Below are 12,484 nucleotides of genomic sequence, written 5' to 3'. Positions count from 1 at the left end.
ATCTTTGAGGGGAGAGACATTGTTTATTTTGCTTACTGCATCAAAGAGAAATTATACTGACACTTATTGAATTGAAAAGAAGGGTTTATTTAAGATTTCATTGCATTGCAATGTGGGAGAGAGCTTGAACTTAACTCCCAACACAACAGGGTCAAATGGGGTTTTGTAGCCACTGATAGGGTGAGGGAGTAAATGGAAAATTTCTAGGAAGAAATTAGTTAAGTATCAAGGTGGGGGGAGGACAGAGCAGAATTGGGTTAGGTATCAAGGATGGGGAAAAAGAAGCTTGATTGGATCCAAGGGTGGGGGAATTCTTGATGAACTGGTTTAGTGGGATCCTTTGCTAAAATTGGGCTCATTAGGCCAAAGACAAGGCCTTATTGAGAAGAGGATTGAGAAGACCCTGACCAAAGTTTGGTTAAGGAGGGAGGCCTTGTCAAGTGCTCTGTCCTTAGCATCTAGACTAGTGAGTGGCACTTAGCAGGGCATTGGTTAATCACTATTAATTCAGTGAATATCTGCCCCATTCTGAGAAATAGTCTTTCAAATAAGAAGTCCTAACTGAACAAAAGAGATACATTTTTCTTTCCTAATCTGTCCAATTCCTGGAGTGTATAAGGAGGATATTTTTTCTAGAAAATAACACATTTGTATCCATTTATTTTTTTAGTGTTTTATTTATTTTTGAGAGAAAGCACACAAGCAGGGGAGAGGCAGAGAGGGAGGGGACAGAGGATGGGAAGCAGGCTCTGTGCTGACAGTAGCAAATCATTGTGGGGTTTGAACTCACGAACCATGAGATCAGGACCTGAGCCAAAGTCACACGCTCAACTAGCTGAGCCACCCAGGTGCCCTGAAAAAAAGTTTTATTTTTTATTTATTATTATTTTTTAAATAAAAAAAATTTTTTAATGTTTATTTATTTTTGAGAGAGAGAGACAGAATGTGAGTGGGTTAGGGGCAGAGAGAGGGAGACACAGAATCTGAAGCAGGCTCCAGGCTCTGAGCTGTCAGCACAGAGCCTGGCGCGGGGCTTGAACTCTCCAGCGGTGAGATCATGACCTGAGCCGAAGTCAGATGCTCAGCCGACTGAGCCACCCAGGCACCCCCCAAAAACCACAGTTTTAAAAAACGGATCCAATCTTGTTCCATCTTCTATGCTAGCAAATAGAAAAATCTTAGTGTTTTGGGTGCTCTGCTTTTCTAACATGCTTTTTTTTTTTTTTTAACTTGAAATCAAAACAGCATTACTCTGAAACCAATAGGTGAACAAATCAATCATAAATAGCTGCCCCCAAAGTAACATAAAATATGCCTTACAGATTTGCATTAGTTTCTAGCATTGGGTACCAATCTTGGCTGCACATCAGAATCACTTGGGAACTTTAAAAATCCCAATGCCAGGACTATACCTAGAGCATAAATCCGGAATCTCTGGAGCTGGGACCAAGGGCCCATTACTTTGCAAAGCTCTCCAAAGATGCCAACATAGGCGTACGATGGAGACCCTGCGATCTGACTGCATCCGAGACTACATTTCCCAGGGGCTCCGCGGCCGCTTCCGTTTCCGGCCCTGCTGGCCTCCGTGTGAGTAGAGCGAGGTTCCTGCCAGCTCGCGGGTCTCGGAGACTAGTACCGCTTTGGGTGGTCGCAGGTCTTCGGCGCGCGCAGCCTCGTAGGCCAGCACGCCCAGCGCCGTTCTGGAACGGCGGCCGCCAGGCAGGCACTGAGACCTGGTGCGCCCCTCTTTTCCCCAGGGCGGGCCGAGAAAGGAGCCGGTTTACGAGGGGACAGGCAGATGTGGCCGGGGCCCCACCCAGATGAGCCGTACTGTGTTAAATGGCCGCCCCAATCCGGCGCCTGAGAGTTTAAAGGCTTGCCCTGAGGCCCAGAGATCGAGTCACCGACGAGACTTTCCACCCGTTTTGGCGAAGGTTCCTGACTGACAGCCAGAGCTTCGCTTGGAGCTTGCTGCCCGGCCGGACTCCAGGCAGCCAGTCCTGATCTTAACCACCTTCACCTGTCTACCCACCTTTGTGCGGAGTAGGGAGGGTGGAGGACTGGTCGGTTCAGCTTGCAGAGAGCAAGTTCTAGCTAGTTTAGGACATGGAGGGACTTCCTCATATTTCCTTTCTTCTTTCCCAGATTGGCTTATTCAGGATTCTTTGCCCTTGCCTGGGAGAACAGTTCAGGAGACAGATGGCCCCAAGGCTACCAAGAGCCCAGATCCAGGCAAGTTTGGTTTTAACTTTTCCTGAGGAATTGCCACCCTTTCAAAATGAAGCTGGGTTTATGCTTGTCTGGAAGGTGCTCTGCCCTGTGTATGGACCAAATTAGGTTCCCTGAGCCAATCCTGGATAGGTGCAGCGCTGCGGAGAAAGGACCCCTCTCCCCACTGTTGTCCCTTCATGTCCTCTCTACACATTACAGAGTCATTCACTAAATAGATGATTGCTACCCATGCTTTCTAGAGTGCTAGAAACTGAAGAGTACTTTGTAGGTAAGGAATAGCCATTGTCTCAAAGTGAGTTTGCCACCTCGCAGAAGATGAAGGACAGACACATCATACAAGGACAGAGGCTGATAGATATGACACAATGATGGTAGTGCTCTCTTGATGTTCTGGGGTCAGAGGAGTCTTCAGGGTGTGTTTAGTTCTTCCTGAAGATTAAATTAAGTTTGCATAATTGCAGAAGGTGGGGTGACTAGGGGAAGGCTATAACATGAGTGAAGCCATTATATCTGAACCATGAACACGGGTTCCAGAGAAATTTGGGAACATTTGGGATCTAGAATGCCAGGCTGGAGTTTGCCTGTATGCTGGAAGAAAACTGGGTTTTGAAGAATTTTGAGAAGTTGACAGGAAGTAAATTAGCATTTTGAAAGGAAGTAAGACCTACTTGACTATTATACAAATTAAGAGTAAAGGAAAATTTTAAAAATTAAAGATGATCCATATTCCTATTGCACTAACAAATCAAATTATTTCATTTGAAACACTTTTGTATAAGTATTTTTTAGGCTTATTCATTTTTTCCTTTTAATATGTTTTAATATGTTATGACATATTAATATGTTATGAAATATCTTCCTATTTGCTCCATAGTCTCACTATCACTTTTTTTTTTTTTTCAACATTTATTTATTTTTGGGACAGAGAGAGACAGAGCATGAACGGGGGAGGGGCAGAGAGAGAGGGAGACACAGAATCTGAAACAGGCTCCAGATTCTGAGCCATCAGCCCAGAGCCTGACGCGGGGCTCGAACTCCCGGACCGCGAGATCGTGACCTGGCTGAAGTCGGACGCTTAACCGACTGCGCCACCCAGGCGCCCCTCACTATCACTTTTTAAAGCTCCTTTTTATTCTGTAGTCAACCAGCCCTGTGACTTTGAACAAGTTCTTTCAACTCTCTGAGCCTTAGTGTCTTTAGCTATGAAATAGATTTACTTTATAGACCATCATGGCAGAAATGCAGAGAGATGGTGTTTATCTTGGGGCTTAGCACTGTGCGTGGTACATACTAAGTTGCTATTGCTGTGAAAGGCAATTGACAAATATATATTATTTCCTAGTAAATTCTAGGATAAATCCACTATCATTTTGCATGCCTTTTGGAGTTTCTATTTATTTGTTGACTGACGAATCCTTGAACACTTCTATGTTCCAGGCAGTATTTTAGGCGAGGGGGACAACAGTGACCCAAGTGGTCCCTCAGCTCCTGGAGCTCACATTATAGATGATAAATCCAGTCCTGCCAAGTAGTGAGAAATCCTGTGAAGAGAGTGAAGTGGGACATGGGATGGAGAGTGGTAGAGGATGGGAGAAAAGCGAAGAACATTCTGAGGAGGTGACATTTAAGCAAAGACCTATGAAGTGAGGAATGAGCAAATGCCAGGCCCAGAGGAGGGAGCATGATAGGTGTGTTGGAAGAACGTGAGGAGGGCAGTGTGGTTGAAATGAGGGGCCATGACCTCCTCTTATTCCTGGCTGGATTTTCCAGCTTCTTTTGATTTTTTGTTCCTGGGTAGCAAGTCTGCTTCCTGAGCTTGTCATTTACTTTCCCCCTTGGTCCTTTTGTTAACTGTGTTCCACTTCCCTCTGCATAAACAAGCTGAAGTATCAGAAGCTGGCCTTGAAGGTGTTGCTCTCCTTTTCTGATGAGGACTTCCTGGTTCCCTGCTTCAGGGTATAAACATTCCTTGGTGAGAAGAATTGGGTTTGACTTTGCAGGGATCACTGACATTTGGGGATGTGGCTGTGGCCTTTACCCAGATTGAATGGAAACACCTGGATGCTGCTCAGCGGGCCCTGTACAAGGATGTGATGCTGGAAAACTATGGGAGTCTGGTGTCAGTGGGTAAGGATGTCTTTTTAATTCAAAATTGATTTCCTGGGCAACTGTGTGTTTTCACAGGGTAAATGATTTGGGGTATTTAAATCGTAAATAGGAAGTTTTGTTTGTTTTTAGCATGGACTTAGAGGCTGGAGTTTACTACACACAGTCCCATCTCTCAGAAAGTCCGAGCCATACAGAGTTTAAGATGGCAGCTATGTGTGTTGTCTAGCCCAGTTTTCTAAATTTTCCATCTCAGGATTTGTCTGCCACCAACAATAGGAATTCTCATCCTCAAGGAGGCCTGGTTTTCTAACTGGCCTTCTCTCTTACCTTTCTATAACTAGCATGATTTGGACATGATTCGGACATCCTCATACCACCCTCTAGGCCTCTCTGATGTGGAAACCTTCCTGAGACTGAGGTCTGGGATGACTGCTTGTGCTCATGACCATAGTCACATTCCTTTTGTGTTTTTCTATGAACAGGGCTTCTCTCTTCCAAACCCAAACTAATCACCCAGTTGGAGCAAGGGTCAGAGCCATGGATGGAAGCACAGCAAGTTCCATCAGGTACTTGTTCAGGTGAGTGAGGCGGGACCATTTCAAGCAGCAGCTCAGCACACAGAGTGGTGAGGAGGACTTGTTGGTCACAAGGCTCACGTCAGAGGGCGCGTGTCTGTGCAGCCTCGTGGGGGAACTTGACACCGCTTTCCTCCTCTTAATGTCATCGCTGCGTCAGATGACTTGCTGTTTTTCTCCTCATTCTATCCGTGCCTGTGGAGAGCTGCTCCCTTCTCGAGGGCCTCAGGCCCATGACTTCTCGCCTGAAATCCTCAGTCTCTTCATGTGTTTTTTTTCTCCCTCCCTGTTTTCAGGCACTTGTCGGGCTGTACTTTGTTTCTACCTTCTGTCCATTTTCAATTCCTTTCAAATTTTCTCATGGTTAGCTTAATAAATGACTGTATATCCTTTTCTGGTTTTAATATCCATTATCTTTAATCGTATAGTGGCAGTGGCAGATTCCAAGTGTAAGCATAGTTTCCTAACTATCAGATAATTACTATTTTTAGCAAACAAGTTGATGGGGAAGCGTTTTCTCCCCTTTTAAAATTTCTCTGTTATCCTTTGCTCTTGGCTCTCATCTTTTTTCTGTGTATACTTTGCATAAATTTCTGTAAGTCGCTTTCTTTGCATCATAATTCATTTCAAAGTCTTTAAACATGATGTTTCTCTCACCTACAACATTTATCTTGCTAGTATTCCTTTTTTAAAAACTCTAATTGTCGTTTTGCCTATATCATCTTCAGAGAAACTTTTATAATTATATTTCATGGAAAATACCAGTGATATATATAATTTGTTTAACCTAGGTTTTTTTAAAATGTTTTTTTTATTTATTTTGAGAGAGAGAGAGAGAGAGGAAGAGGGAACATGTGTGTGTGAGCAGGAGAAGGGCAGAGAGAGAAGGAGAGAGAGAATCCCAAGCAGGCTCCATGCTGCCAGAGCAGAGCCCAACTCAGGGCTTGATCTCATGAACTGTGAAATTATGACCTGAGCCAAAATCAAGAGTTGAGTGCTTAGCTGACTGAGCTACCCAGGTGGCCCTGTTTTGTTTTGTTTTGTTTTTTAACGCTTTTCAGTAATTCTTTTGTTCTTACTATGTTTAACTTTTTTTCTCCTAAAATTTTAAAAGTTTTATTTATTTATTTTGAAAGAGAGAGAAAGCACAAATGGGGGAAAGGCAGAGAGAGAGAGAGAGGGAGAGAGAGAGAATCCCAAGCAGGCTCTGCACCATCATTGAGGAGTCTGATGTGGGGCTCAAATTCACAAACCAGGAGATCATGACCTGAGCTGAAGTTAGTCACTTAACCGACTGAGCCACCCAGGCACCCCCTTTCCCTCTAAATTTTTGTGTAGATTCCTTATTGAGTAATTCAGTAGTAGTAGTAACTCAGTCTTCCTTATTCTTTGTTCTTTCTGTTTTAATTTTGGTATTTTTTGAAATAAGATGTTTAGAATTTAGATGTAGTAAAAACTAGCAATGTTTCCTTTGATATTTCTTCCATCCATTTAGAAGACTGATAAATCTTTAGACAAAGATTTCACAACCCTTCCATGTTTCACAGTTCATCCTCCTTTTCTGCATATTCTACTCTTTTAGTTTTTAGAAATACATATGGTACAAAATTCAAATGGTTCAAATTGTATGTAGTCTTCTTCACATACCTTTATTTATTTATTTTTTTAAGTTTATTTATTTTTGAGAGAGAGAGAGAGAGAGAAAGAATGAATCCCAAGCAGGCTCCACACTGTCAGCCCAGAGCCTAATGTGAGGCTCGATCCTATGATCCTGGGATCATGACCTGAGCCGAAATCAAGAGTCAGATGCTTAACCGACTGAGCCACCCACGCATTCCCTTCACATACCTTTCTTAATCATCCAGTTCTTCTCTCTGGAGGCATTCTTATATAAATTTCTTGTGGAAATTTCTAGATATAGTGTGTGCTTTGCAAGAATATACATGTATTCCTTTTTTTTTTTTTTAAAGCACATGGTAGTACAGTATTGTGTATCTTTTGTAATATCTTGGAAATCATTTCAAATAGCTACATCATTTAGAGTGCTGTTTTATTCTTAATGGGTATACAGTGTTTCATTTTGTGGATGTAGTGTAACTTATGTTATCAGTTCCCCGTTGATGGACATAATAACTATGAATGATGCAGTGATTATCTTTATACACATCAGTTCTCTCAAGTACAAGTAAATCTATAGGATAAATTCTAGAAGAATTTGTAGGTGAAAGGGTAAGTATATTTTTAAATTCAGTGAATATTACCAGTATCCATAGAGATTATATACATTTATACTCCTAATGACAATGTATGGATGCCAATCTGATCATACCTTGTCAACAGTGTCTTATACTTTTTGATCATTGCCAAACTGATAGTTAAAAACTTTAATTTTATTGTAATTGTAGTTTGCATTTCTCTTATCAGGAGTGTAGTCGAGCATGTGTTTTTTTTTTAAAGTTTGTTTTATATCGACTTGTTTTTGTATTGTCAACAATAATGGTAATGATGGATATGATAGTCTTTTTGTGTCTCTAATAGGATTGTGTCTAGGATTCTCCCATTTAGCTGGTTATTGGGTTGGGAAACCTGAATGTTATTATGTAGTTAAGTATTTAATTCACCTCTTTCGGGGCACCTGGGTGGCTCAGTCAGTTAAGCGTGCGACTTCAGCTCAGGTCACGATCTCACAGTTCGTGGGTTCGAGCCCTTTGTGCTGACAGCTCAGAACCTGGATCTCACTTCAGATTCTGTGTCTCCCTCTCTCTCCGCCCCTCCCCCACTTGTGCTCTGTCTCTGTCTCTCTTTCTCTCAAAAAATAAGAAATAAACATTAAAAAAATTTAATTCACCTCTTTCATTAAGAAATTATTTATTTTAAAATAAGCACGATGTTGAATTTTATCAAATGCCTCTTGGTTATGATGCAGAGCTCGACCTCATGACCATGAGATCATGACCTGAGCCGAAATCTAGAGTTGGACGCTTAACTGACTGAGCCACCCAAGCACCCCTAAATTAGTATAGTATTTTTAAATCGAATACTATGTAACCAACACTCAGGTCAAGGAAAAGAACCCTGGGAATACTACTAAATAACATGCTGATCCCTCCCAATCATTAGCCATGTTCCCCTGCCCTAACCCCTCCCCACCCAGACTAACACTGAAGTTTATTTGGCCATTTTCATTCATTGTCCTTTGTGTAGACCAAGGATTCTTAAAAATTTAGCATTCATCAGAATGCATGCTTAAGTACAATTACTAGGCCCAGCCCTCAGAGTTTTTTATTTATTTGGTTTAGAGTGAACTGAAAATTTTTACCAAGTTCCCAGGTGATGCTGATGCGAATGCTACTGGACTGGGGACCATGCTTTGAAAACATGAAATGAAATGGAGTATTTCATTCATTGTATTGCTATACCATAGCTTATTGCATATATTTGGATGGATATTTGGGATATTTCCAGGTTTTGACTAATATTAGAGATGCTGTGAACAATTTTATGGGTTATCTTTTGGTTCACATGTAGATACATTTCTTCTGGGCACATACTTAGGAGTGGATTTTCTATTTTATAGGATATGCATATATTCAACTTTACTACATAATGCCAAATAGTTTTTTAAAGGTTTGTACCATTTATATTTCTACCATCAGTGTGTGAGAGTACTCATTTTTCCGTATCCTTACCAGTGCTTGATATTGTCAGTCTTTTGAAGTTAGGCATTCTTTGGGTGTGTTGTGTATCTCATGTGGTTTTAATATCCTTATCCCTGATATCTAATGAGGTTGAGGGCATTTGCAAATGCTTATTGGCCATTATATATCATTTTTTACGAAATATCTATTCAGAGAGCCCTTTGTTGATTACATATGCAGTATCACCCTTCTCTCTGCTTTTCATTATTATTATTTTAAAAAAAAAATTTTTTTTTTCAACGTTTATTTATTTTTGGGACAGAGAGAGACAGAGTATGAATGGGGGAGGGGCAGAGAGAGAGGGAGACACAGAATCGGAAACAGGCTCCAGGCTCTGAGCCATCAGCCCAGAGCCTGACGCGGGGCTCGAACTCCCGGACCGCGAGATCGTGACCTGGCTGAAGTCGGACGCTTAACCGACTGCGCCACCCAGGCACCCCTCTGCTTTTCATTATTAATGGTCTTTTGATGAATAGAAGTTTTAATTTTAATGATCTCTAGTTTATCAATCTTTCCCTTTCTTGACAGTGTTTTTTGTGTCCTTTTTAATAAATCTTTCCCCAAGTTCATGAAAACATTCTTCTATGTTAACTTCTAGGAGCTTTATTGTTTGCCTTTTAGATTTATCATACTTTTGAAACTGATTTTTTGTGCATGGTAAGAGGTAGCGTTCATGTTTAACTCTCCCAAAAAAGTACCAATGTTCCTCACTGCTCTGCAAGCTACCTTTGTCATAAAACAGATGTCCATATACTTGCATTTCTCTTCATATGACTAATTTGCCTCTACCTACCTTTACAATCAGTATCTTGAAATTTTCTCTAGTTTAACCATTATACATTAAATGCATATCCCTTTAAAGGCCATTTGAAGGATCTGGGTTGTTACTCACCAGGCTTCATTTCTTGCATTTTCCTAAAAAAATAAATCTTAGCTCTAGTATCTGATGTATGGAATCATAATAAATATAAATACAAAAAATAAAAATATAAATATATGTGTATGTGTGTATATATCTATATCTGTATATTAGAAAAATTCATTCAGTGAAAGAATTGATCATTGATTGTTGATTTATCACAAATATGGCTTCATTAGTTTTCTGGCATCTACTTGTCAGAATCATCTTGCATATTTTCTCTTGGGTCTTGTGTGTGTACTTTGTAACAACAACAACAAAAAAGTGACAATTTGGTATGTTCTTTTTTAGGTATGTTAAAAACTTAAAGTCTAGAATCTTTTAGGTCTGAGAACTGTTTTGGTTCCTTAAATGTTTTGTCTGGTTTTTCTCTGATACATTAAATATTGGTTCTCTGTTAAATTCTCACAATGAAATGTTATCCTTAAGTTCTTGGAGACATTAAAATGTTCTCAGATGTACTACCCTACAGGATTCTGTGCTAGCAATCATGGTTTGCTTTGTGATACTTGGTTTTCTCTCCAAATTTGTGTGTATTCTCACATTCTCATCTATTTTTGGAGGGGCGGGTTCTGTGTTACCTTCCTAACTTGCCAACTTCTTAGATGCTCTTTGCGTTCTTTAAATACAAAGTTTATAATATAACTTCCTGCCATTTCTTTAGACACCTACTTATCTTTTATCTTTAGTCTTGCCGTCTTTTCTTAGCAAGAGTCACAAGTGGGATGAATTAATTTTACATAACCCTTCCTTGTGTAGAAGAGAACATTATTCTTATCCTGTGCAGCTCACACTTTCAGTATTTCAACATAGAGAGTGTTTGAATTAAAAAAATTTTTTTCAGTCCAGGAGTACTGGTTTGAAACAAAGGTGTCCACCCTAAAGCAAAATACCTCTGAAGGATCTGATCTGGGAGAAGAAACAAAAATTAACATGATGGAGAGAGGCCTGGACTGGGAGGGCAGAAGTTCCGCAGAGAAGACACATTATAAATGTGAGGAATGTGGGAAAGTCTTCAAATATAATTCCTCCTTTATTAGCCACCAGAGAAATCATACTGGTGAGAAACCCCATAAATGTAATGAATGTGGGATAGCCTTTATGAGCAGCTCATCCCTTTTAAATCATCGTAAAATCCACACAGGCAAGCAACCCTATAGATGTATTGAATGTGGGAAATTCCTTAAGAAGCACTCAACATTTGTTAATCATCAGAAAATTCATTCTAGAGAGAAACCTCATAAATGTAATGAATGCGGAAAAGCTTTTGGAAAGAACTCTATCCTTTTACGTCATCAGAGAATTCATACCGGTCAGAAGCCCTACAAATGTAATGACTGTGGGAAAGCCTTTGCTCAGAATGTAGCCCTTACTCGTCATGAGAGAATACATAGTGGAGAGAAGCCTTTTACATGTAAGGAATGTGGGAAAGCTTTTAGGGATAACTCAACTGTGTTGGAACATCTGAAAATCCATACTGGTGAGAAACCGTATCAATGTAAAGAATGTGGAAAAACCTTTAGGAAGAGCTCAACACTTGTTAGTCATCAAAGAATGCATACCGGAGAGAAACCCTATCACTGTAGTAAGTGTGGAAAATCTTTCAGGTATAGCTCATCCTTTGCTGGACATCAGAAAACTCATAGTGGAAATAAACCCTATCAATGTAATGACTGTGGGAAAGTCTTTACGAAGAGCTCAACCCTTATTGGACATCAGAGAATTCATACTGGAGAAAAGCCCTATCACTGTAAGAAATGTGGGAAATCCTTCAGACATAGCTCTGGCCTCGTGGAACATCAGAGAATCCATACCGGAGAAAAACCTTATGAATGTAATGCATGTGGGAAGGCTTTTCCTCAGAGTTCAGCCCTTAAACAACATAAGAAAATGCATAACAAAGAAAGAGCCATCAAATGTAATTAGTGTGGTAAATCAGGCAAAAGTAATTATTCTTTTTGACCGTCAAAGGGGAGACATTCGACAAATCACACACTTAACAAAAATAGTCTGCGTACCTCTATCCTGGAGAACGTCTCACTTGTGAGGATGTTCACTGTCGTATGGTTTGTATTAGTGAAATATTTGAAGAACCTGAATGTTTATCAATATGGAAATAGTTACTATAGAACACTATGTAGCAAGTAAAAAGAATGAAGTAGAGCTCTATAGAGAGACATAGAAATATCCCATGATACCTTGTTCCAGTTAAAAAAAAGTAAGTTGCAGAAAATCTACATATTGTGGTCCAATTTACATTTTAAGAAATGAAGCTATTTTGTTTATATGTATATATCCTATGTATTCAAAAAGATCTAGTAAAATAAAGTCCAAAAGTTTTTTATCTTTGAGAAGAATGTTTTTATTGGTATGATGAAGTGAAATTTTTACTTTGACTTTTCTTTTGAAATATTTAATCGCATACACATTAATGTATAATTTAACATAGTTAAACCTAGTTGTCTTTCTAAATAAGAAAATTCAGAAGCCATAAAAATAAAATAAATAACCACATAAAAAGTATTTTTTTATTTTGGGGCGCCTGGGTGGCTCAGTCAGTTGGGTGGCCGACTTCGGCTCAGGTCATGATCTCGTGGTCCGTGAGTTCGAGCCCCGCGTCGGGCTCTGTGCTGACAGCTCGGAGCCTGGAGCCTGTTTCGGATTCTGTGTCTCCCTTTCTCTGACCCTCCCCTATTCATGCTCTGTCTCTCTCTGTCTCAAAAATAAATAAACATTAAAAAAAAATAAAAAAAAAAAAGTAAAAGCTTTTGTATGACCATAGGCTTCATGGCGTTAAAATACAAACAGCCAGACTTGGAGAGAATATTATCACCATCATAAATAACAAACAATACTTAGAATATCTAAAGCGTTCATACAGGTACATAAGAATAATATAAAAATCCCAGTGGAGAAATGGCTTGGAATATGAATGTACAGTTGTCAGAAAA

At 39.9% G+C, this 12,484-nt stretch overlaps 1 protein-coding gene across 4 annotated transcripts in view; it reads left to right on the top strand.

Moving 5' to 3' along the window:
- Nucleotides 1-1,574: 1,574 nt before the first annotated feature.
- ZNF485 (zinc finger protein 485) overlaps nt 1,575-12,484 on the top strand; it is a 51,483-nt gene continuing 40,573 nt past the window's right edge. The window contains exons 1-5 of one of the 4 annotated variants that reach the window (XM_019814165.3): nt 1,579-1,736; nt 2,146-2,232; nt 4,233-4,359; nt 4,824-4,919; nt 10,378-11,877. In XM_019814165.3, the coding sequence (XP_019669724.3) occupies nt 2,200-2,232; nt 4,233-4,359; nt 4,824-4,919; nt 10,378-11,459 (1,338 nt within the window). In that variant the 5' untranslated portion in view covers nt 1,579-1,736; nt 2,146-2,199 and the 3' untranslated portion in view covers nt 11,460-11,877. Of the gene's footprint in view, nt 2,233-4,232; nt 4,360-4,823; nt 4,920-10,377; nt 11,878-12,484 lie in introns of those variants that run through there. The other 3 variants (XM_045040365.1, XM_045040364.1, XM_045040366.1) reach the window with 3 other exon arrangements.

This window comes from Felis catus, chromosome D2 (genome assembly GCF_018350175.1).
Source record: "Felis catus isolate Fca126 chromosome D2, F.catus_Fca126_mat1.0, whole genome shotgun sequence".
Lineage (NCBI taxonomy): Eukaryota > Metazoa > Chordata > Mammalia > Carnivora > Felidae > Felis > Felis catus.
This window is presented reverse-complemented; position numbering and strand designations above follow the sequence as displayed.